Raw genomic sequence first — 27241 nt, 5'->3', positions numbered from 1 at the left:
ATGATGAAGCAGATGTTTGATTATCCAGATACACCAAGGTGGCTGGCAAAATCTTAAAACATTATTCTTATACATGAAACACTGTGAATCTCTTCTGCAATTATGATTTCAGTTTCTTCTAAGTAACTCTGCAAGTGCATGAGCTTAGGAATGTTTATAAATGAGAGAATTATGCATTCCTCCCATGCCTCTCAATAAAATATTATCTCATCAGATAATTCTTCTCTTATCTCTTATTAATATAGCATCTCTTTTCCCTTTATCCTCTATTTCTGTACCCTGCTTTATTTGTCACATCACCATCTGACTGTATAATATCTAGGTATTTGTTTATTGTCTATCGTGTTTTTCCCTCTACTAGAATGTGGCAAAGACTAGTCATCCTCCAGGATCCATTCTCCCAGGGATATAGAGCCCTTGAATTTATCTGTGTATATGATCTTTCAGAATCAAAACTCTATTTCCCAGCTTCTGTTAGGGCTAGGCAGTGACCATGTAACAAAACTCTGGCTAATGGAATATTTTGGAAAGCGATGTGGACAACTTTTGGGGTGTGTCCTTTAAAAGGAGTGGGCACGCCATTTCTTACCCCTTTCCTTCTGCCTGTAGTTGGGAACATGGATGCAATGTTGAGCCATCTTGGACCAAGTGGATGAGAAATATACCAGATGGAGCCTGGGTCCCTGGATGATGTTGTAGGACAGAACTTCTAAACAACCATGGGCTACTCTTAAGTGACAAAGAATTATACTTCTATCTTAATTTAAACCACTCTTATTTTCGGTCCCTGCTAAAGATGACAGAAGCTATATCCCAGCTACTACATTTCAAGATTCCAGGAATGTTTCTGTCTTGTTCACTATTGTTTCTCTAGTTCATTAATAGTACTTGGCACATAGTAACAGGTGCTGGATAAATAATTGTTGAATGAATCAATGAATGTTCAAATGCTATGTCCAATCTGAGTCTGAGTATCTTTACTTGTTTGAACAAATCAGCATTACACTTATTTTTGTTTGGTTTGGATTTTGTTTTTACCTTAACATCTTCTAATTCAATGTCTTCAAATGTCTTGTCCCATTAGTAGGCAAATGATGCATTTCAAACCACTAATTCACAGGACCTTTTGGTTTCCCAAAGTCCTTAATCTGAAAAACGTTGTTGAAGAGAGTTTTTCAATAAGTTTCCACTGCCTAGCCATCTGACAGCATTAAAATAAACTAAATATTAATACTCTGCCTCAACTTCTTCCAAGTATCCCATTCCATAAACCGGCCATAGTTAAGGGCAGAAACACTTAAGTCATTAACAACCTCAATCATTTTCTCCATCACATCATGCTAGGAACCTGCCCTACACTTTCTCCTGAAGAAGGATGAAATGGAGCTTGGTTATCCCAATCATCTCTTCAACTTATACAAACTCTTGGAAGCCTTGTACTCCCTCCTTTCTTTGCATATCACTAAAAGTGAACTCAGTGTCTACATGTTTATAAAAAACTTCTCAAAATCCTCGGCAAGTAGTTAGATCCTTTTAGTCATATTTGCTAGATACTAATTATTTTGTAAAACCTTCTTTTTTGTTGTTTTGCAAAAAAACTTTCCAAGATAGCACTTAGGATTCAACACATGGGCTATAAGGTTAGATGCCCTGACAGAGAATAACTTGGTATATTGGGGTAGCCTACAAAAGGTTCACAAAAGGGATGAGATATACTTACCAAGTCTTTGTAAAATGGCCAGCATCTTAAGTAGTGGAGTGAATGGGGGCATGACAGGAAGAGGGAACCAGCTCAGGCAAGGGCTTGGAGGCTGGCAGGGGACAGAATAGCACTATTCATAACAGCTTGAAATTGGGAACAATCCAAATAACTGTTAACAGTGGAATGGATAAAGAGTAGGATAGTCATGAAATGGAATGGAATAGTAAATAGCAATGAGAATGCACAAACTACAACTACACACAACAACATGAATGAATCTCACAGATAAAATGTTGGGTAAAAGAAGACATACAAAATAGTACCTACTATGAATTCCTTTACATAAAGTTCAAAAATAGAGCAAATGAATGTATGGTGTTAGAAGACAGGATTGGTTCCTTTTGGGGAAGGGAGAGAGAGAGAGAGAAAGACTGGAAGAGGATACAAGGAAGTTGTCTAAAATGCTAATGCTCCATTTGTTGATTTTGGTGCTGGTTACATCACTGTGTCCACCTTGTGAAATATATGGAGCAGTATACTTTGTATGGTCTGCGTATTTCTCTGTAGGTATGTTATACTTCAATCATCATCAACATCATCGTTGTAAAGAGAAAAGGGCCAAGAATAGTAAGGATACTTCTAAAAAGAAGTTGTTAAGCCTTCCTAATGTTATTGGCACAGTGATGAATAAATTAACCAACACACTAGATCAGAGGCTCAGAGAGGACCTATGCATACATGGAACTTTGGGATATGAGAAGGGTGGCATGTCAGCTTAGAAATAGAAAATGGATATTGCAATGGAAATAGATTAAAATGAGATCTTGCCTCACATCTTATACAATATCAAGGATTTAAATGGATTAGGGATTAAATGTCAAAAACAAAACTTTAAAACTCTTAGTAGAATATACAAGTGAATATCTTTTAGGCTTCAGGTAGAGACACATTTCTTTAAAACAAAAAGCACTGACCATAAAATAAAACTTCAACAAATTTGACTATAAAAATTAAGAGTTTTGTTTACCAAAAGAAATATTACAAAAAAGAAAAAAAATTTAAAATTGTGAAAATATGAGCAATACACATAAACAAAAAAGAATAATATCAGGAATATATAAAGAACTCCTACAAATCAATCAGAAGCACTAGCAACCCAATAGAAAATGGGCAAAAGATTTGAGGCATTTCACAAAAAAAGAAGCCATATGGCCAATGACAATATGAAGATCTGGTTAACATCATTAGTGATCAGGAAAATGCAAAATTAACCACAGAAATATATTTTTATAACTGCTTGATTGGCAAAAATAACAAATTGAAAAATGTCAAGTATTAGAGAGGAAGGTTGATCCAGAGAATCTTTTATACATCACTGGGGGCAGGGGGCATGGAGTCTAAAAGGTGCAGGCACTTTAGAAAACAGTTTACCCTTATCTTCCAAAATGAATATGCACGTATCCTAGGTTTCAGCCATTCCACTTCTAGGTATATATCCAAAAGAAAATTTGGGAAATGTATAACAAGCAACATATACAAAAATGGTCATGGAAGCACTGTTTAAAATACTAAAAATGTGAAAACACTCTAAATGTCCATCAACTGGAGAACACATGAACAAACTATGATATAGTTACACCGAGGAATATTATACAGCAATAAAAACAAAGGAACTACAGCGACATACAACAGTATATATGAAACAGAAACAATGTTATGTAAAAAAATTCTCAAAAGATTACACATAGTATACCTTTATGTAAAGTTCAAAACAACTAAAATGTAATACATATAGTTTTCTTATTGAGGTGAAATTCACATAACATACAATTAAGGAACTATTTTAAAGGGTACAATTCAGTGGCACTTATTAAAAATGTATAGTTCTTAAAAATACATGTAGACGCAACAACACTGTATACAAAGGGGAGTCAAGGAATGACGGACATGGGGGATACACGATGATGGTACGGTGGTGGAGGGGACAGGAAGAGGTGTGGAATGGCCAAAAGAAGGGACTCATACAGCTAGATATAGGGGTTTTCAAGGTCTTAGCTCTAGTTTTGGCTGGAAGGTTTATGAGTGTTTTATTATTGAAAATGACCAAATACATAAACAAACAAATAAATAAACAAACTGGTCCTCTTTGCCCCCTCATATCAACAGATGCCATCAACAACTTTCTGCAAAATATAGGAGGCAATATTCACAATAGTTGTTTTGAAAACAAAACAAGAAAATTCCTATTCTATTGAGAAAAATTACATCACTTTAAAATTTTAGAGGTAGTAATTTCTTTGGGGAAAAAAATGGTTACGGCGAAATGGCAAAAAGCCTCTGAAATTAGTATTATATTTGGAATATATTTGGAATAAGTCACATGGACTCCTGCAAGGGAGAAAGGTGGTCAGTTTTCTTACGATGGAACATTTTGCCTTCTCACTCCTGGCAGGACACAGCTGATATCCCACCTCCTCCGGGAAGCCTTCTCGGACTATACAAATCCTCCTGCTGCTCTTGCAGCACTTAGAGACTATATCTCACAATTCAGAGTTATTCTGTCAGGGTCCCTAGAGAAAAATCTGTATTTTCAGGGAAATAATACAGAATTTTGGTTAAAAATCAAAGCTTAAGAATCAAAGAGAAACAACAGCAGTAGTGCCAGGTACCGTTCTAAACGCTTTAAAATTAAGAACATTTTTCTTAACATTTAACATATAACAACCTCTTTTTCTTAACATTTAACATATAACAATCTCTTAATCTTTACAACAACTCAAAGAAGGTTAAATTATTATCCTCACTTTAGAGGTGAGGAGACAGCAGCACAGAGAGCTTAAGTAACTTTCATGAGGTCACAGTGCTGGTAAGGACAGGGTCAGACTTGAATCCAGGCAGTCTGGCTCCCACGCTCACTTAGCCACTATGGAGCCTTAAGCCTTCAATAACTTAACTGTTGTGATAGAATCGGTTCAACGACACACCTCTAGGTCAGAAATACTGTTTGGCCTCTGGCAGAGGGCAGGAGAGTAGGCTCAAGAGCCACCTGGGTTCCAGGCCTCGTTCTGAAACCGATGCCTGAGCAGACCTAGGCAAGGCCACTGCTTCTCTTTGAGCCTCAGTTTTCCTCTCTGTAAAATGAAGGGTTAGATCTGATGGTCTCCAGGGCCCTTCCAGGGCTGATGTTTCATGAGCCTGGGATTCCTGGCTTGATTCCTTGCAGCATTGGCCATACTGGCTCTTCGCAGGCCAGGTCCAGCCCCTCCTGCTGGGCTCAGTGTCTCACATTTGGCTCTACTTCCCATAAATAAGAGAAAAAGAACAAGGGAAAAAATATCCTCCTGAGAGACTGGGAGGGATCCCACGGCTGCTCCGACGTATGCTTTGAAGAACTTACAGTCATTAACTAGAGAGAGCTACCTGCCAAGTGAAGGATGGAAAGAAACTAGCCTAAGGGGAGAGATGAACTCACAAAACTTGGCTACATGCAAATTAAAAGGACATCTCTGAGTACTTAAAGAACTGACAATGTTATTGCAACAAGATGAGCCAGCTTCTTAAAGAAGTGAAGACAGGATAAGCCATGAAAACTTGAATGGACCAGAGAACACAGGAAAAACCTGAAAAACTATGCACAAATCAGTTATGTACAATCTTGGAAAACACAGGAATAAATCAAAGATAGCATGGGCATGTCTGCCTCCAGCATCTCACCATGAACTCCTCCAGGGCAAGTGCTGCATCAGGAATCTCTGAATCCCAGGAACCCTGAAGGCAGTGGGGTTCAGAATGAGCTGACATTAACAGAGCATCTACTATGTGACAGCCTGTATCGTGTATTTTTATACTATTTTAGAGATGAGGAGACAGAGTCTATAGAGATCCAGATTTCAGTTCTGTCTTCTGTCATTAGCTATACGAACCTGGTTGAGCAACTTCACCTGTGGAGGCCTTGGCTACTTTATACACAAAACGAGGGGCTGAATAAGGTTACAGAAGATGGGCCTTCGAGATCAAGAATTCCACAGTTCATAAAATTATCAGATACTTATTTTATATTCACCTAGAAAAGCATTCATGCTGGACCAGTTTAATTTGTATTTCAGACCATTGGAACTCAGTGGACTCCACTGTGCACTATATGAATCCAAGAGAAAAACAATTGCAGCTTTGGGTTTGAGTAGCTCTTCTGATTCTGTTCCACATGGTCCTACCCAGGATCACCATGTATGGCTGAGCATGCTGCGCCCTGTATAAGGGCACCTGGCCAAGATGGGCGGGAGAGATGAAATTTCAATCTGGCATGAGCTTTGTGCCCACAAGGCTGAGTCCAAACCAAAGGTACATATGGGTTTGTGCGTTCCTCGGAACTATCCATTGACACTGAAGGAAAGTAGTGAGCAAGACTGGGAAGCAATGGCCAAGTTTATGTTCCAGTTTATGCTGTATGCAGAACTTAGAATTTTACCTTTGCTCAAAACATTTCCAGACACCTTTCATCTTCAGTCAGTTTGTAAGACCCGTGATAAAACCAATCCTACGCTTCATAGACACACATCAATATTGACCTAAACCAGCATTAGCGAGGATGCTTGATGCACTGTTTCTAAAATCTCAATCCAAGCTCAAGGGATTAAGATGTTATGCATAATGGCAGCATAGATGGAAAATGGAGACAGCCTTTCAAGGTGATTCCTTGGAAAGAAACAACACTTATTTAGCTGAACGTGTCCAGGTATTTAAAATAAATCTATTTCATTACCCTCGTATTTCCAAAGCACAGCAGCTACCAAATAGTTGGCAAAAAGACAAAAAACACAAAAACTTTGAGAAAAACACTTGCTGGATTCCATTTTGGGCTTCTAACGTGTTGGCTTTACATGTGGACATTTCTTTACCACCATTATCAAGTCATTCATTTTGAGCTTCTGATTTTCCTAGCAACAAATTAGATTTGTCCTAGTTCACTCACATTCTTTTTCCTTCATATTGTGATCAAGAGCTACCAAGCCCGTTCATTCTGGATGTCCTGGGCCAGTCTCCATTTCAAATATTCTGCCCCTCTCTTCTCTCAATAAAAAGTTCCCAACTTTTTTATTTGGAAAATATGGTCACCACAATAATGACATTACCCTCCCAAAATATCAGTCATGCCAAAGTCAGACCATCATTACAGTGCCTTTATTTGGTTTGTAGCCATCAAAAGGAGAAGTGGCTGGTCCATCCAGGGCCTGAGACTATTTTCTTGGCCTCATTAAGGAGAAAAATAATGCATTTGCTACTAAACAAGTTTTACATTCACCAATTTAGAACTCAAATGAACTTTTCCCATTTTCTAGAAAAGAGTTTTTCAAGGCTAAGAAATGACTATTTGATGGAAGGGTACACTATCTGGAAAAACTGAAGCCATGGGGCTTTCCAACTGCCAAACTCCCACACGCTGGCTCTCAAGGCACATCTACACTCACTGTTCAAGTGTCACCGTTTATAATTTGGTGCTAAATCTTTCTGAAACTGGGCTACTCAACATGACCTACGGACAAATTGATTCCTTATTCTGTTAAAACACAGGGATAAGACGAAGTAGGTGTCAGAGGTAAAAGTTACCTAATCTCAAGTTGAAAACGAAGTGATTAAAACTAGGCCAGCATCACGAAACAGAAACCAAAGGGTCGGGTTTCGGCGAGCAGGTTACCCTCTGCTTGCAGCATTTATGAAAGGAAACAGCAGACTCGGGTTTTGTTGTGCTGCGTCCACAGTGGGTTTTGAGCCTCCTTTCTTCCCAGGTCTCTTATTCCGAATCCTCAGCAGAGAGTAAGAGGAGAAAAGTTACAACTGCAGGGACATTTAATAACCATTTAGCAAGCATTTGAATACACAACCAGCTTAATTTTTCCTGCAGCCTCACAACCTTGTGAAGTAGGTGAACACTTCATAGTAATGGTGTGACTATGGAAAGAAATGTTACTGAGTAATGTTTTTCATACTCAGCTCAGTTGGTCAGAACCCTTGAAGATCACAGAAAACTTTAAATTAAAATGGAAAAATACTAAATTATGTTCCCGCTCGTTTTGGTCATTTCAGCATGATCATGAATAAGCTATAGATTCTGAGTCAGATGTGCAGTTTGCTTTGGACTTTGTTCTTGCTTACTTACTTATAAAACTTTTAAAACGTACTTCTAAATTACAGCAATTCAGTAAAAAATTCAAACCTTCGGGCTTGGTTTCCTCCCCCTAGCAGGCTGAGTCATAAAAATAAATCTTAGCTATTTCAATAGCCAACACACCCCTCACATTAAAAATTGGTATTGTTCCCCATGTCTCCCATTTCATCCAAAGGTCACACCCAGCTCCCATTTGAAGGCAGAAACAGCTCCAGGACTCATCCAGCTCAACATTTGCACATTTAATAAGAGAACAGAACCTCTGCCAAGTTATAGGGGTGAGTTACATCAGAATCTTCCAGAGGAACTTCTGAGGAGTGGCTATAAGCCTGGGCTTTGGGGGAAGCCAGACCTGGGTTCGAGTCCTGACACTGTGTGACCTTGGTCATGTTACTGATTAATGAGCAAGAAATGGGGGTGTTCACAGCATCGACCTCATAGACAGCTGCTGTGAGAATGAAAGGAGGGAAAAGACGTCTGGGAAGCTCAACGCGTGGCACACAATAGGAGTTCAGTAAGTGCTTGCCGTTTTACTGCTGCAGGCATTTCAGGGCTTAGCCAATGATGAAGGAGCATCTCTCCACGTGCTGGAGGAGTGACAAGGTTCTCCCCCAATCAAACCTCCAGCAGGCACTGCTGAGGGAGGTAGAATATTCACTCAACCCAAAATCCAGGGTCAGGACTTAAATCAGGAAGTCATAGACTGCTGGGCTTTAAGAGTTAAGAGGAAACGTGCAACTTACAACTCGTCAAGTTAATATATGCAAATTATATACACAGTGTCTGACACACAGCAGGCAATGAATACATCTGCGCTCATTTTCTTTTACACCCAAAGGCACTAAAATCCCAGACCTTAAAGTGGCTTGCTTAAGGTCACACAACCAGTTAATGGCAAAGCAGTAACTGGTAATGGATGTTTTTTTTTGGCGGGGGGAGTGGAGTGCTGCCTCAAGTCTATTATGGAGGGTATTGTGGGTCAGATGGTTTGAAGGAACTGGCCCAACACATTCCAAACTCCAAGAATGATCTCTCCAACCAACAAACACAGCATGCCATCCCATCCATTTTACCACCAACCCCATCCCTGACCACCAGTGAGAAAGAGAAGCTGGATTCCCTATGGTCCATGGCGGAAATCCCTACCTGTAAGGATTGGGTTCTAAAGGGCAGGGATAGAGCTCCAGGGTCTTGAGAGGAGGTGGCTTTCTTTCCTTGCTGGCCCACTGCAGATCACACCAGTCTCAGGTGCCCCCTTATAAACACAAAACGTTTGGAAACTTTCCCAAGGGTTTTTACAGCCAGTTGAAACGTGGGGCCAGGGACAAGGAGGTCCAAATATGTCCCTTCTTTGTCCTCAAGGCCAAGTCTTTGGAGGTGAAAAGCATGGATTTCTGGATTCACAGGACAGAAAAAGACCCTTTTGAATGTCAATGGAAAATTCTGATCCTGTCCTAGGTATTGCACAAAGAAATTGGTTCCAAGCTCTGAGGGTCATGGGGAGGACAGCTAACAAGTCTGCGCTGGGTCTGGGGAAGGAGAGAAGGAGACATCAGGAGCAGGTGGAAAATGCTTTTCTTTATTTATAATACAGACAGTCATTCAAGAAGTATGTATTGAACACTGACTGTCAGAAAATCTGGGCTGGGGTCCATGGTGGGAGAAGGGGCTGGCAGGGAAGACCATGGAGAGGACATGAAATCCAAGTTCAGGACTGAAAGATAAGTAGGAATTAGCCAGGTAGAGAGGGGTGTTCTAAGCCAGGAGTAGACAAACTTTTGCAGTAAAGGACCAGACAAGAAATATTTCAGTTTCTACAGGTCACACAGTCTTGATTGCAGCCACTCGACTCTGCTGTTAAACAGGGAGAAAGGAGCTACAGAAAATACACAAAGGAATGACTGTGGTTGTGTTCCAGTAATCGTCACTTGTGAACAGTGAAATTTGAATTTCATATAATTTTCACATGTCATGAAACATTCTACTTCTTTTGACTTTTTTAACCCTTTAAAAATGAGGAAACATTCTTAGCTTACATCTTAAGAATATCTGAGGTATTAAGGTATATGGGGTTTAGTCAATGTCATTCCTGAACTGGGAAGATGATATGCATTTCTAAACCATAGATTATCTCTTAGACTGTCATACCCAGGGCTGGGACTAGGGTGAGACAAGTGAGGTGCCTAGGGCTCAAAATTTAAGGAGGCACTCACTAACAAGTAGAGGATTGGCCCCTGCGAGATTCTGAGAGTGAGTGCCTCCTTAAATTCTCTACCTTAGGTACCTCAATGTCTCACCCTAGGCCTGGCCCTGCCCACACTTGTGGATAATGGAGTACCTTAATGTGAAGTGCTGACCTCAATCATCACTGCCTCGGATGCCTTTTTGTGATGCACAAATTTTCAGATGACAATCTGGTTCCCAACCAGATTCTGGAATGCAGAATTTGGATAATAAGAAAAACAACTTACATAATAAAAAGTTTAGGCAGAAGAGGAGGGAGAAACTATGCCGATTGGATTTTGGAGTAAACGTAGGGGAGAACGAAGACAAAAAATTTTACTTGAAAGTTGTTTCCGGTGGGTTAGTGTGAGAAAGACTTAGAATGAGATCAATATCCAAAGAAAATGTTTAACAAGTTTCCCTGTGCATTAAAATTGTAAACCTTATTTGCCATTCTCTTGACTGTCATCCATTATACCTACACCTAGATATTGCAAATCATACATCTGATAATGGACTTACATGCCAAGTATATAAAGAACCCAATAATAAAAAAACTTAATTAAAATATGAGCAAAGGATTTGAATAGGCATTTCTCCAAAGATATACAAATGGCCAATAAGTTGAAAAGACGTTCAATATCATTAGCCATCAGGAAAATACAATACAATATGATATCACTTCATACCCACTAGGATGATTATAAGCGAAAAGATGGACACTAGGAAATGTTGGTCAGAATGTGGAGAAATTGCAGCCCGTCACACACCACTGGTGGGAATGTAAAATGGTCCAGCTGCTTTGGAAAACAGTCTGGCAGTTCCTCAAAAGGTTAAACACAATCATATGACCCAGCAATTCCATTCCTAGATATATACCCCAAAGAAATGAAAACACATGTCCACACAAAAACTTGCAGATGGATATTCATAGTAGCATTATGCATAATAGCCAAAAAGTAGAAACAACCCAATGCCCAACAAATGATGAATGGATAAACAAAATGTGGTATATTCATACAATGGAATATTATTCAGCAGTAAAAAGTAACAAAGTACCAATACATGCTACAACAGAGATGAACCTCAAACCTTGAAAATATTATGCTAAGTGAAAGAAGCCAGTCAAAAGGACCACATACTATGTGAGTTCATTCATATAAAGTCCAGAACAGGGAAATCTATAGACACAGAAAGTAGATCAGTGGATGCTTAGGGCTGGGGGAGGAGGAAGGGCTGGGGGAACGGAGGGTGATACCTAAAGGGTATGGGGTTTCTTTTTGAGGTGATGAAAATGTTCTAAAATTATGGTGACGGTTGCACATATCTGTGAACATACCCAAACCAATAAATTACATACTTCAAATAGGTGAACTGTATGGTACGTGAATGATATCTCAATAAAGCTGTTAAAAAAAAGAAGAAATCAAAGCATTTCTCTTGCCCTCTAAGGAGACCTGCTATTGGGTTTCAAAGTATGGGCTCTCCTCACACTTGAAAGAGGATCGTGTCTTCGTGTTGCTGAAGGCTGAGGTGGTTTTCTGCTAAGCTCTCTCCGAAGGGCTTGAGGGGTGATGGCCTAAACCAGACGGAAGGGGCTGGGGCTCAAGGGCCAAGTGTTGGGGTTAGGGGTTGGGATGCTGAACTCCGCAGGACCCACATTTAATCTGAGGCTCTGAATGTGTCCAGGCCAGCCGCTAGAACAAAGAACCACTGGCACCATTTTGGCGTCATGGGGCTCTTCAGGGCCAGAAAATGACCCCAGCACTATTGTCCGAGAACAGCTTTTCAGGGAGGGCTCTGTCTGAGCCACAAGTTATTCTAGTCATGGAGGGGTTGGGGGATGGTCACCTCTCACCCCCGATGATGCTTCAGTCCTTGAATGCGGAATCATTTGGTCACCAGGAGAGAAACCTCTGCACCACTCTAGGAGGCCTACCAACCGCAGGGGTACTGCTGTATTTGAATCAGCACCCAGGGAGGGGATCAAGGGGAGAGGGACACTCCTATCGCTTATGATCGTGGGGAAGTCATTCTATGGGCAGCCTGAGTGCCTACTGTGTAAAACTGCAGCGTGTGGATCAGATCAGAGCTCCACCCGATGGACTCATCCTTGCCCACAGGTTTTGATTCTTTTCAGGTCACAGTCTAACCAGGGCCCATTTCCGGGGATGGGGCCTCTCCAGCTGCTATGCAGGACATCTGGGGAAAAGGATTAAACAAAAAAACTCTAATGCTCACACTGTCCCAAGGCTACCATGAGCAAAACAGTGGCCATGAATACATTCACTTTAAACTAGAGTCCAGGGTCAGTGTTCTTCATTCCATTTTTTGCCAAATCCTAGCCAAAGAGCTGGTGTAACTACAGAGATGTGGAAGTAAATTTATCGTAAACTGCCTCAATGCAGCTTAGAAGGGAAAGTCATCCAATCATCACAGAGCTGGCCTCTGACAGCCCGTCACATTTTCCACTGATGCGCTGGACGTGACTAAGCCGCACAGGAGTTTACTGTGGGAGCTGGATTCCCTTTCACTGTGCTCAGCAGGAAGGGGCCAGCATCGTCCTATACCCATGTCATGAACCTGACATACCCTTAGTAATGGAAGAGGAGTCCTGGCATGTCACCAAGCACAAGCTTTCAGCTTAGCCTGCACACCCTGTGAAATTTTAATTATTACAAGGTCCAAATTGTACCCAAGGTGCAGGGAGACCAAATTTCCAGACAAGAAAACAAGACACGTTGCTATTTCAACAGCCATCAGTCACAACACTGGACAGCAGGGCTCAGTGGATATCTGATCATCCATAAAAGTTACAACTTAGAAGATGAATTTATTATCGGTCGGTCCCTTAGCATTTAACACAGAAAATTTAGAATCAAGGACATACATACTGACAAAGATATTTATGCTAAACACAAAAAATTTTCATTGCCTCTCAAGTTTAACTTTCTCTGCTAGAAAGTAGAATAAATGTGAAGAAAGACACATTTTAGAGGAAGAAAGGAGCTAGCAACATAGAAGCTGGTTTTGACTTTCCTTTTAAATTTACAGTTTTTCTAGTCTGATTTTTAAAAAAAATAAAACTTCATTTTTTCTATTTTGCTGTACATATTCTTGTACGGTAAATCCTCTCGTGGATTCAAGGCAGGGAAATAAATGAAACGATAATACAGGAGCTGGCGGACTGTCTGCCCCAGTCACCCTCACTTTCTCCACGTTCCATCACTCGGGGCACGCGGAACTCAGGTTACGTGAATGATGCCAGCAGAGGCAGGAACTTCTTGTACTTCATATTCAGGATAACTCTAGGGACCTAAACTCCCCAAAATTTAGGCAGGAAGAGAATTTTTTGAAAGGAAAAACACCCGTAACCAACTTCTAACCTGGAGACTTTAGCCAAAATATGCTGTCGAAAGCAGGAGAGAGGGAGGGTGGCTGTAACTGGGTAAGGAGTAGGGTTTTAATTCTTCACAAGCAGAGGGAGGAGGATACCAAGATGGTTAGTCAGTCAACAAACATTAATCCTCATTAATGTCTCCCATGCAAATCCATTCTCCTCTGCCCAGCTATGCAAATATAAATTAACTGGGGCGTTTTGATGAAGGGATACAAGAAAAAAATTTTTCATGTGAGGCAAAGGAACTAAATGGACAAATAAGACATACTTTAAACGCGTGGGAAGGATTGTTCAAGCTACCACATCATAGATTGAAGGACATACACTCGAACTCATACCACCGGAAACGTCCCTGTGTGAGCAGCTACCAAAGAGAAGGAGGAGATGGGGCCATGTTCACAACAAAGCATGCAATAAACCGCCAGAGGGAAAAGAGCGGCACTCACTCCCGCCAGGCACGATGCTGATGACTTTATAGTGGCATTTCTCAGTTTACACATAAGGTAATTGGGGACAAAGACATTAAACAAATTGCCTGAGTCATTTTCAGTTCAGGCCTACTGACTCCACACACCATGTTTCTAAGCATGACATTGTCCTGTTTTCTATATACTTAGCCTTATGCTTGCATTATGGAGAGCAGAAAAAAGCTAGGGCCATTTCTTGCCCTTAACAAATTTACAACCTGACTGGGGAACCAGGATGGACACGTGGAATAATCAGAAAATAGGACCAGGAGCATAGCATTAGGGTCTGCCTTTTTTAGGTGAAGGGAGCAATTTATAGGAGCTGGGGCGAAGTGGCTATAATTCATCTGTGCAACTTTTGAGAATGATTTCCAGCAGAGTCTAAACTAAAAAACAAGATACAGGGGCCGGCCCGGTGGCTCAGCAGTTAACTGTGCATGTTCCACTTTGGTGGCCCAGGGTTCGCCGGTTCGGATCCCGGGTGCGCACCTATGCACTCCTTGTCAAGCCATGCTGTAGTAGGCGTCCCACATATAAAGTAGAGGAAGATGGGCATGAATGTTAGCTCAGGGCCAGTCTTCCTCAGCAAAAAGAGAAGGATTGGTGGTAGATGTTAGCTCTGGGCAATCTTCCTCAAAAAAAAAAAAAAAACAAGATATAGACAGAAGACCATACTTTAGAAAATACTGATTCATTCCTGCCATAGTATGGTTTAAATGTTCAAAAAGGACTCTCCCTTTCAGAAAGCTCTGTTAAGAAAGGACAGGAGGATGGTCAGCCCACCCCCCAGCTTCATTTACGGGTTAATAAAAATGCTCCTGGAAACCCAGTCACAACAGAGGAGAGAGAAGTTCCTGAGCTCACTGTGACAGTGGTGTGACAACTCCTCCCAGGCTACAGAGAATAGGAAGCAGGGAGGAAATGATTTGCATGATCTTTTCAGTTCTTTTCATTGGAAATTCCCCATCCTGGGCCTCTGACTAAAAGGGGCAGGTTTGAGCCAGGAACCTGTGAACATTCTCAGAAGAAGAGCAAGGTTCCAGAAACAGGAAGAATGAGCACAGGTATGCCATAAATTCTTCTGAAATTTACTCCAGATTCATGACCCTCATGCCTGTATAAGTGTGTGGGGAACTATAATAATTGTTCTCAAGCAATCTACTTCCATTCACTTTGCTATATTTAAATCTCTGTTGTGTTCTTAATCTTCCATTTCAAGTGTACATGAGTTTAAAAATCACTGCACTTTTAAGTGGGATGATGTGTTGCTGTGGTGGGGGAAAGTCATAGATGAGTCATCATAGTGCAGGCAGGACACTCGTGCCTGTGATGAACACCTTTCTCCCTGCTGGATAAAATTCAGTCTGAAGAGCTGGGGAGCAGCTGGGTGGCTGACACTGCCTCCTGACTCAGGTTTCATGAGGGATCAGGTAAAGATTCAAAAACAAATCCGTGACACTGCTGGGGTGAATGGTCGGTCAAATGTACAGAGGGAAGGGCGGGCAGGCTCACTTTTCAGGCAGGCTCCCAGGTCAGCCTTGACACTCCTGAGAGCCCAAACAGCATCAAAGTCTTTGGGACAGAGCGAACAGTCCCAAGATGTCCTGACCACAAAGCAAAGAGCTCAGTTTAAGCTCCCAGTCAGTGTGGTCAACTCTACAGAATCATAGAATCACCAGGGCAACCTTGAAAAAAATATCCATGCTGTGCCCTACCCTAGCCATTCTGATTCAGAGGGTCTGGGGTGGGAGGTGGACACTGTAATCCTAACATGTAACCAGGGTTAGAACCATCTTACTGACCACGGCCATGTCTGAGATGCCACATGCATCAAGGAGTGAGGCTACTCAATCAACAGATGCTGAGATGAACAGAATTCTTCGGTTCCTTTAAAAGCTTACCCTAAAATTTATTTCTTTGTGGATCTTAAGAAACTAAGAGTGTGGGCTGCCTGGATTACAATCCTAGTTATACCACTTCTAAGCAACCCTGGACAAATTACATGACTTCCCTGACATTCCGTTTTCTAAGCAATACAACGGGGTTAATAATCAAACCAATATCAGAGGGTAGTTGAGGTGCCTGCACGAAATCAAGAACGTAAATTATTTCGCCCAATGCTTGGCACATGTAAAATGCTCAGTAAATTATAGCTACCATGATTGATGATGAGGAAAGTAAAAATATACTAGCTACATTTCAATAAAAAGGATGTTTTTCTAGCTTGGGAGTTTATTTATAGGGCCAGGTTTCAAGGAATTGTGAAAAACCAGAATATGAGAGTTTCAGAAACAGTTCCCCATCAAGCACAGTTGAAGGAAGCAGGGCTATTAGACAGGAGAAGAAAAAGCCAAGAGTATACATGGTGCTGGCTTCAGATGCAAGGATCAGGTCGAAGATGGGGCAGCCCGATAGTGAGCATCTCTAGAGGAGGACTCTTAACTTAAAGAGGGGGGACCATGGATAGAATTCAGAGAGCCCAGAAACTTAGATTAAAAAAAATATTTTTATTAATCTCAAACAGAAATTTAGCATTTCCTTCAATTATTAATGGGGCAACAGACATTTCTATATATTACAGTCATGGCAGAGACCCTAAAATAGTATTTATATTTAGGATGACATAGTGCCCATAGGTTTGCCCAGGACTGAGGGGTGTCCAAGGACACGGGACTTGTAGTGCTAAAACTGGGAAAGTCCCAGGCAAACCATTCCCTCCTTACATTGATCACTACTTAGAAATTACTGTAGTTATCACGTTGTTGGATGCTATTAGCTAGTGTGTTAATAAAGAAGCACCTGCCTTCTTAATGACAATTTCAAAAAAATATCTTGATAAACATACATCCACATAATCCGTGTCCTTTATAATGCTTTGTATTTCATTTGATGCACTTTAAAGCACTCTTCTGAGTCCACAGGCTTCATCAAATTGTGTCCATGACACAAAAAACGTTAAGAGGAAAGAAACTGGGAGCACTGAGTGAAAAACGGAGGAAACCAGATTTAAGTTCCTTTAGGCCTTACAACCTAAAAACAAGGATAAGCTACACGGTAGAAGAGGACAGAGGCGTGTATCCCCAAAGGACACTAGATAATCAGCTGACGGAGCCATTTTCCCACTGCCAAGAGTCTCTTTCTTGTAATCCCACATGGAGTAACCACGCAATCTCCCTAGTTTCCCCACTCCTGATGACATAGTATGTGTCTTTTGTTATTATATTGCAGACTTATCTCAATCTTGACGGCTATCAATTGGAGAATCTGTTAGGTCTACCAGATTCCAATAACTACAAATACTTCCCCTAAGAATCATAATTTCACAGAACGTAAAATTTTCCATGAATTAAGACAATGGAAATTTGGATTTTAAAAGATCAAGTTGAAAGAAATTATCAAAAGAGACTTTAACTCTTACCGGATACCACTGGGCTTCTGACAGACACCGGCTCCCATCTTGCCCAGTCACCACTGTTGACAGCCGTTCCATTACTCTCCCACAGGGCAACAAGAGACCATTTCTCTTCTGATCAATGTAACTCCAAGCTCCCAGCCCAATGTGACCAGAAGGCAGAGTTCTCACAATTGCCCTTGTCCCAGTGTACACAGATTTCTTAACTTCCCTGTCATTTTTACAAAATCTCCTCACCAGCAAAGTGGATCGCTCCTTTTTGCTTTTGAAAAAATCTTCTTCTACATCTTCACAATTATCAGGGAAGTCTTCCAAATGGCTCAGAAAGGTCTTCGCAGGAGGACTGTCAGTAAAATTCTCCTTGCAAAAGCTGTCGCTTGAACATACCACATTGGCCTTCTGGCAAGAACCTTCAAAGCACAAGTATTTGTCATTCAAGGTGTCACAATGATCACACTGCAGCTGTCCATTCTTATTATCACAGTTTTTTGCCAATTCCATCAGTTTACAAGTATATGCCATGTAATTTTTCTTTTGCTCTCCACCAACACCAGACAGCGGTACACAGTTTCCACAATCATCCAAAATCAAGTTATCTGACAGGGTACAGAAAGTGTCTGACATTCCTCTGTCAACTTCATAGTGAAAGTGAAATACCGCCATGTTGCTGTCAGAGCGTGCCCTGCTGGTATCCATGATCGCTGATTGATTTCCTAAGGGACTAACGTCCTTGGGAGGTCCGTCTATTTCCAGTTGAATTCCAGGGAACACCTTTCTTTCCAGTGAAGAAGGGATTCCAGTTTCCATACACAGGCCTTCCTCTGTGACAGAATCACATGTTTCATAAAACTGGCTCTGAGGAAGGTTTTTCAATATGTTGTTACAGTTAATGTTAAGGTTTTTCACAGAATCTGGCATGGTTTTCTCCCAGCACTTTTCATTACTGTTCTCGTCACTCATTATTTTCTCCCTTGCTATGGAGAAAATCTTGGGCAAGTTGCTTCCAGAAGATTCTTCTTTAAGTGTGTTCAGTTGTGAGATGGCATGAGAAGTTGGCCCACTCTGTCTGATAGTATGCACTTTTGGAACACTGATGTCTGAGACCTTTTCACTACTTTCATCAACAGCCCCTTGAACAGATATCACTTTTCTCTGAGTCACAGGTATGAGAACAGAAGCTGCCATTTCTTCAGAAGTCATCTTGACCAACACACAGGTTTTAGCTACTGCTCTGTTTCTCTTTCCTGGTGATCATGTCAAGATTTTCATAAAACGACTGATTATTAAAATAATCTCAGATATACAAGTCTTCTGAGAAAGAGTGACAATTTCTTTCATTCAGGTACCTTAACAGCCAAATAAATTTCCCCAGTTACAACTTCCTATCATGAGCAATATGTTTTTCTAGATTAGGGTTTTAAGATGGTAGATCAATTTTCTTTCCCCTGTTATTTGAAGCAATTCTTTCAAAGACTTTTATTCGGGATGGCATTCTGCACCTTCTGATCCATCGCTGACTTACAATGATTTAAAAATCCAGTTTGAATGTTTCCTGAAAGAAAAAGGGATAATGTCAAACACTGTGGCATTAAACAAATTTTTTTAAATGAAATCATAATTCTAAGCTAATGCAAAATATGAACCAATTTTGAGGAAGGAGTTTTGCAATCAGAAGTTAGTTTTAATGTCTTAAGTTACTTATTTCCCCGATTTCATATTTCAGAAGTTGTGCTTCTAGCCAAAACGGACTAACAGGGAACAGACTTATCCTCCTGCCTTAAACAACTGGAAAAAAAAGCAGAAAAAAAATGAAATAATGCTTTCCAGATACTGAACAACAGGCAACACAAAACAGTGACCCCTGAAGGAAGAAAAAAAACCAAATGAAGCGAACTCAACAAACGCCCTAGCTTCCAGCTTGAGAGTTTCTAGGCTACAGAAGAGGGAAGAGGAATTCAGGTAGAACCCAAGGCTGTGCCTGATTTAAAGAGAGAAGTTTGAGAGTTTAATGAGGCCAAGGAAGCTGGAGAAAGAAGACACATTAAGCAGAGAGGAGCAAAGATAAGGATGATAGCAGGCTTCTCATGAGAAACAACACAAGTCAGAAGAGAGTGGGGTAAATCTTCAAAGTACTAAAGGCAAAAATACTTCCAACTTAGAATTCTATGCCCAGCAAAAATATCTTCTGAAAACAAAAATGAAATAAAGACTTTTCAGACACATGAAAGCTGAAAGAACGCATCACTAGTAAACTTGCATATAAGATATGGTAAAGGCAGTCCTTTAGGCAGAAGGAAAATGACACCAGGTAGAAATCCGGATCCACGCAAAGGAATAAAAGGGTATAGAAAATGTTAAACACGTGGGTGAATATATTTTTTTCTTACTTTTTAAATCATTTAAGATAATTGACCATTTAAAGCAAAAATAATAACAGTGTATTGCGGGGTTTCTAACAAATGCAGAAGTAAAATGTATGACACCAAGAGACAAAGGTCAGAAAGGGGAAATGGAAGAATATTGTTATAGGATTATTTTCTAAATGAATTGGTATAGCATTTATTAAAGGCAGGCAGTCATAAGTTAAAGGTGTATATACTATAAACCCCAAGGCAAACACTTTAAAAAGAGATATAGGTAATAAGTCAAGAAATTAGAATCATAAAGAAATTTCCATTAATAAAAAAGAAGGCAGAAAAAGAGGAAAAGGTGAACAAAGAATAGATGTGAAAAATGGGAAAGAAATGGTAGATTTAAACTGCATCTTTAGGCAGCATTTCTAGTTTTTTCTCATAAAATATAAAAATTTTTAACTCCCTCTGTTTAATTCAAATAAGAAATTATTCAGCTGAATATCAGTAGGTATAAAAATTTTCAATTTATGAGTGGCACTATTTAAAAAAATAATTTAGCCTGTCCTTATTCTCTAAATTATTGAACCCTGCTCTATGTTGGGAACTGTGTAATGGGCTCGATAGATAGCCAGTTCCTGCTTGCAAGACTATTGAGAGAGAGAAGGAACTGAACCAACTTCAAACTGATGTGGCAAGTGCAATTATAAAGCATATACAAGGTACTGTGGGCTCATAGGGTGCCCATCATAAGCATACGATTCCTTTGTAGGCAAAGATGTTCTTCCAAAGGCAACTGATGAGCATTTACGCTCTGCTGTCAACACCAGATTTGCCCTGTCCTTGCCCTCTGCCACACAGATATTTCTCTCCCCTTTGCTTCTCCCTTTTCCACTTTCCCCAAAGAGTCATCAATTACCCTTTCTTCCCTTACGTATACGTCCCCTCAAGCACAACCACAAATTCTTACCTGCTTCCAGCACATGCAGGTTTTCATAACTACCTTGAAGGATCAGAGGACACCCTATCAAGCAGGGACTTTGCAGGGAATAAACCAGCCCACACAGAGCAGCAATGTCCTGGTTCAACATCCTGACCCTTTCTACCTTTCATGTACACCTTCCAACTTGGTTTCATTTTATTTTCTTTGGAAAATGCCTCTATTATTTTTGTAGACACATGCTCACTCTAAAACAATTCAAACAATGCAGAAAAATACAAATGACAAAAAATTTTTTTTAAACTTAACATAAATGCTACCACCCAGAGATAATCACTACTAATACTTTAAGGAATCTCTTTCTGGAATGCTCCCTATGCCTCAATATACAGAGAGAGTTATATGTACATAATTACACAAATACCAGATCATATTGTACATGCTGTTCTATACTTGCTTTTTAAAATTCAAAACATGAACAGGTTTTTATGTCAAGAACTATACAGACCAATTAAAAAACAGGCATAAGATCCGAACAGATGTTTTTCCAAAGAAGATATACAGATAGCCAACAGGCACATGAAAAGATGTTCAACATCACTAATTATGAGGGAAATGCAAATCAAAACCACGATGAGATACCACCTCACACACCTCAGCATGACTATTATTAAAGAGAGAAGAAATAAGTGTTGGAGAGGATGTGGAGAGAAGGGAACCCTCGTACACTGCTGGTGGGAATGTTAACTGATGCAGCCACTATGGAAAACAGTATAGCGATTCCTCAAAATATTAAAAATAGAACGACCATATGATCCAGCTATTCCACTTTTGGGTATTTATCCAAAGAACATGAAAACAGTAACTCAAAAAGATACATGCACCCCTATGTTCATTGCAGCATTATTCACGATAGCTAAGACTTGGAAACAACCTAAGTGTCCATCAATGGATGAATGGATAAGGAAGATGCAGTATATATATATACAATGGAAAGCTACCCTGTCATAAAAAAAAGATGAAATCTTGCCTTTTGTGACAACATGGATGGACCTAGAGGTTATTACGTGAAGTGAAATAATTCAGATGGAGAAAGCCAAATACTATATGATTTCACTCATATGTGGAAGATAAAACAACAACAACTAGAGACATGCATACAGAGAATAGACTGGTGGTTACCAGGAGGGAAGGGGGTAGGGGGAGGGTGAAAGTGATAAAGGGACACACTTGTATGATGATGTGTGGCAACTAGACCTTTGGTGGTGAACACCATATAGTCTATAGAGAAGTCGAAATATAATGATGCACACCTGAAATTTACATAATGTTATAAACCAATGTTACTGCAATAAAAAAAATAACAAAATAATAAAAAACAGAACTATAGATAACTTTAATGGCTTATGGCACTAAATTGGTTTCAATATCTTTACTCTATTTTTTAGAGAATTTCTTTAAACCAAAGCCTTCAGACTGACAGCTAATTCGACCATTATCACTTATGAAGAAGGTAATTCAAGGGAGGGGAGGAGGAAAACATTTTTGGTGCCTATGTCCTTTTCTAGGCACTTTGCAATTGTTATCTCATGTAATGCTCATTAATCTCTACAGGATAGCGTGATGGTTTTAAAATACGTCCACAAATTCTTTGATATTCCTCCCTTCCAAAGGTGGAGCTTAATTCTCCTCCCTTGAAAGTGGTCTGTACTTAGCAACTTCCTTCTAACTTATAGAATGTGGTGAAAGTAACTGTATGACTTCTGAGAATAGGTCATAAAGTCATTGGGGATTCCTCCCTGCTCGTCCTCTGGAAGAAGTCAGCTGCCATGTTGTAAGGAGAGTTCCCTGTGCCAAGAACTGAGGTCTCCTGTCAACAGCCACGTGAGTGAGCCATCTTGGAAGGGGATCCTCCAACCGCAGTCAAGGCTTCAGATGACTGCAGCCAGTCTACATCTTGACTGCAACCTCATGAGTGACCCTGAGCCAGAAACACTCAGCTTAGCCTCTTCCAAATTCCTGACACGCAAACAGTGTGACATAACAAATGTATATTGTTTTGAGGCACTAAAATTTGGGGTAATCTGTTGCACAGCAATAGATGACTAATAACAGATAAATTCTATCATCATCCACATTTGACTGATTAGCAACCAAAGCATAGAAAAGCTGTCACTTGCCAAAGATCAAACTGCTGGAAAATGATGGAGTCAGGATTCAAACCCAGGAAGCCTGACTCTAGAACCTGTGCTCTTCACCATAGATTATGCTGCTTTCTTTGCTATCTAGTCTGGAACTCCATGGGTTTGAATTTCTGATGTCCCCGGGCTGCAGAGATTCATGGCTTCTGGGAGGAGTCTCTTTTGTTTGAGTCCGTCTCTGGAAGGCTGAGGTCTCTGTTTTGCCTCCAGCTGTAATCAGGAACGAGCAACATCACAGAGCGCTGACTCCCTGCAGCACTGATTTGGCGTCATCGCAGGTCATTGCTTTATTCAACAAGTTTTTGAGTGCAAGATTAAATAAGGCAGGGATTTTGCCCTTGATTTCCTTAGAAGTGCATAAATCATCGGTTAAGATACAGTGCAAATAGAGCTATAATCTGGGTTAACACAGAGGAGCAGCATCTACGTCAGATGGTGGGGACAAGGTGGAGGTGACTGCCAGGGAGAGTTTCCTGGAGAAGATGATGATCCAATGGGGTTTTGAAAGACACGGAGGATTTAGCCAGAGAAAGAGGTGGGATAAACTTTTCAGAAGAGCAAATGTGGACTCTCACAGAGAGAATCAGTCAAACATTGGGACCCAGCACTTCAGGCAAATATTTAACCACTTTGGAGTTTGACTTCCTCTCCTGTAAAATAGAAATAAAATCACCTACTCCATAAGATTGTAAAAGAAACGCTTTGAAAACCAAAATCTCAGGGCAAATATTTGTTCTTCTATGCTTTGTAAATGTCTTGATGAGAGAGGATAACCAAAGTGCAGCAGCTCTGTTCTATCAGTGACTTGGTGTTGAACTTACTTTCGCCAGATGCACACATATCCTCCACTCACCAGGTCCACTCAAATTGGAATTTCAGTTCTATAACTGCAATCAACACCTTGAATTTCCACTGCATGACTGTGAGCTGATTAAATTATCAATCTTGAGTTACAGTTTCCACATCTCTAACATCGGGATGAATCACACATACTTTATATGCCAGCAGTGCCTGGCCCATCAATAAATGTTAATTTTCTACCTACCTCCTCTTGGGCAGCCTTAGGTTGTCTTTGAGGGAAGTTGGGTTAGATTAGGGTTATAGTTAGCTTTAGACTGTTGGTTGAAGAAAATCTGAAGCACTGAACGAAAATCACAGTCTAACAAGTTTGAAGAAGAAAAGGATAGAAAAAGAGATTCTTCTTTTCATAGTGTGGACAGGTCTGTGGGGAAGACTGAAGAAGGGGCAGCCTGGGGGAGGTCAAAGGATATGCGGGCTAAGAATATGGCAGAACAAGAGGGGACTCGTCAAGGCAGCGTTTCCGAGCTCGAGATGAACTGGGATGGATAACATGTCTAGGGAAATGATTGGCTGGGAAGCAGAGCTATGGAGATGCTGGGGTGCTGAAAATTGTAGCCAAAGTAGCAAGATAAGAAAAAGAAGTGCAAGGTGCAAGAACAATTAGGAGTGACATAAAGTAAGCTTTCAGCTTCAGGACAAGGGAATATTAGTCACAAATAACCTTGTTGATGAATTTCCATGGGCTAAATCAGGGGCTGGCAAACTACAGCCTGAGGCCCAGATCTGGCCTGCTGTCTGCTTTTGTAAATAAAATTTTATTGGAATACAGCCGCCTCCATTCATTTACGTAATGTCTATGGCTGCACTTGCATTACAATGGTAGAGTTCAAAAGCTGTGATAGAGCCACACGGCCCACAAAGCCAGAAAGATTTACCATCTGCCTCTTTACAGAAAGTTTGCCAAACCAGCCTTAGATAAATGAGTTAATGAAATGGCTGTTTAGAGCAAGAAAACCAAGCGAGAGGTTTAACAGCAATCTTCATGTATTTGAAGAACTGAGATGAGGAAATACGGTTGTTTCATAATGTTTCCAAAGGTAGGATCAAGGCCAAGAGGAATGAATTCTTGGGGAGGAATGCTTTGGCTTAATCCAATAAAGAATTCCCTAACTTTTAGAGCTGTTAACAAAGGACAAGCTATCTTGGATGGTAGTCTTCTCCTAATGGTTAATAGAGGATTTAAACAGAGGGAGGCACAGTATCAGCACAGAAGGTGTTCAATATGTTTGAACAAATAATAGAGTGAATGGATGACTGCTATCATGATTAATTATACAAACAAGGCTAATACTCATTCAGCATGTATCATGTCAGGCATCTTCTAAGCACAATGTATGCATTATCTCATTTAATCTTTAAGATAACTGTATCAGTAGGGTGGCAGAGACTGCTAATTTCCCCCCCAAAATCTGTACGCACTTTCCATAATAATAGAACCTCTGAATTTTAGCCAAGCATATGGCCATCCCTTTATCAGCTTCCCTTACAGCTAGATGTGGCCATGTGACTAAGTTACTGATAATAAGATATAAGCTGAAGTAGTTTGCAACTTCTGGTAAGCGTCCTTGAAGAGAGAGCATGTGCCCTTCTCTTCCCACTCTTTCTCCTTTCTGCTGGCAAGAAGGAAAGCATGATGGCTGGATCTGGAGCAGCCATATTAGACCATGAGGTAAACATGAGAATGCGTGCCTTGCATAGCAAAGAAACAAGATAGAAGCCTGGGGGCCTGTTTCCTGGATTTTGGGGAGAGAAAAATAAAATTCTATCTTGTTTAAACCATAACTATTTTTGTTTTTCTGCCACTTGCATTTAAACATTTTCCTAACTAATACAGGTGAGTACTATATCATCCCCATTTTATAGATGAGGCTCAGAATATTTGAATGACTTATCTAAAAGTACAGCTATGTGATATAACAAGGAAGCTGTATAGAAACTGCATTGAAGGGAAAGTCATATTCATTAATTCCTAATATGTTTCCAATTTTATGCTCCTAAACCAGATGAAATCCTCTGTCATAAACAATAATTAAATTAGAAAAATATTAAATACAAGCATATTGTCTCTTCTTTTTTTTTTTTTTGAGGAAGATTAGCCCTGAGTTAACTGCCGCCAATCCTCCTCCTTTCACCGAGGAAGACCAGCCGTGAGCTAACAGCCATGCCCATCTTCCTCTACTTTCTATGTGGGACGCCTGCCACAGCATGGCTTGCCAAAAAGTGCCATGTCCACACCCGCGATCCGAACCGAACCGGCAAACCCTGGGCTGCGGAAGTGGAACGTGCACACTTAACTGCTGTGCCACCGGGCCAGCCCCCACATTGTCTCTTCCGATTGTAGGTGTTGGAAGGGGAGGGGCTTAACAACAACAAAAACTAATTTATCAGATAAGTGTCAATTATTTATTCTGCACCTGTTATAATCGAGAGTTCTGAAGGCAAGATGGCCATGGATCAGGAGATCAGTAAAGCTCTGATGGAGCGGCATTTGAGCTAGAACTTTACAGAAAGGTAGCAATTACTTGTATCCACCGAGGCAAAAAGAGACTTCAGGTAGAAAGAACAGTGCATAACCACGAACTCATCTGAAGTTCACAGGAGAATATTTCATCCAGTCAAAGAAAGTGCAAGTTGCTCAGGAATTTCACCCTCATGGTAAAGAAATACTAGGTAACTGTCAAAACTAGTAACAGAAGTTAATAGCCCTATTTGCGCCTTTAAACTTAAAGGGTTTTAGGGTTTTACAGAGTCCCTTTGAGTATTGCGTGTATGTGAAACAACGATGCTACACTCACTTTTTTTTTTTTTAAAGATTTTATTTTTTCCTTTTTCTCCCCAAAGCCCCCCGGTACATAGTTGTATATTCTTTGCTGTGGGTCCTTCTAGTTGTGGCATGTGGGACGCTGCCTCAGCGTGGTTTGATGAGCAGTGTCATGTCCGCGCCCAGGATTCGAACCAACGAAACACTGGGCCGCCTGCAGTGGAGCGCGCGAACTTAACCGCTCGGCCACGGGGCCAGCCCCTACACTCACTTTTTTATGTGTTCTCTTCCCCAAAACCCACTCTGCATAGAGATTAAAGAAAATATTTTGTCTACACGCGCCTTCCCTCCCTTTCTCCCTAGCACACGTACATGGTGTGCACGGTCGTAGTGTACGCACAGCCCCACCCCCAAATCCTACATGACGTTAGTCAGCCTCCACTTTCTTCTCCACTGAAGGTCGGCGACTCCGCTCCCTCTTGACCTCCTCTCCCTGAACTAGTATGACGGAAAGTCCAAACTCACAAGGAAGCAAAGCTTTTTAACGTTCCCTGAAGGCACTGGTGTACCAACCTGGGGCCTCTTCAAAGACCCCAAAGATTTAACGCTTCATGACTTCCACTCTCTTTATTAGAAAACTCAAATCTTACTCTAATCCTCAAGAATATCATCTATTTCCTTGTAAATAATTCCTGCAGGGACTTTGATTGGGATTGGCTTGAATCAATATATCAATTTGGAGAGAAATAACATGTTA

The 27241-nt window shown here is 40.6% G+C and overlaps 1 protein-coding gene across 4 annotated transcripts in view; it reads right to left on the bottom strand.

The window, feature by feature from the left end:
* Window positions 1–27241, bottom strand: part of PLCE1 (phospholipase C epsilon 1) — a 299107-nt gene that overhangs the window by 243358 nt on the left and 28508 nt on the right. For all 4 annotated transcript variants that reach the window (XM_046653787.1, XM_046653789.1, XM_046653791.1 and 1 more), the window contains exon 2: window positions 17377–18922. In XM_046653787.1, the coding sequence (XP_046509743.1) occupies window positions 17377–18570 (1194 nt within the window). In that variant the 5' untranslated portion in view covers window positions 18571–18922. The remainder of the gene's footprint in view (window positions 1–17376; window positions 18923–27241) is intronic.

The sequence above is a fragment of the Equus quagga genome, chromosome 2, assembly GCF_021613505.1.
Source record: "Equus quagga isolate Etosha38 chromosome 2, UCLA_HA_Equagga_1.0, whole genome shotgun sequence".
NCBI classification, from domain to species: domain Eukaryota; kingdom Metazoa; phylum Chordata; class Mammalia; order Perissodactyla; family Equidae; genus Equus; species Equus quagga.
The sequence above is the reverse complement of the archived record's forward strand: the minus strand, read 5'-3'. Positions and strand labels throughout refer to the sequence as shown.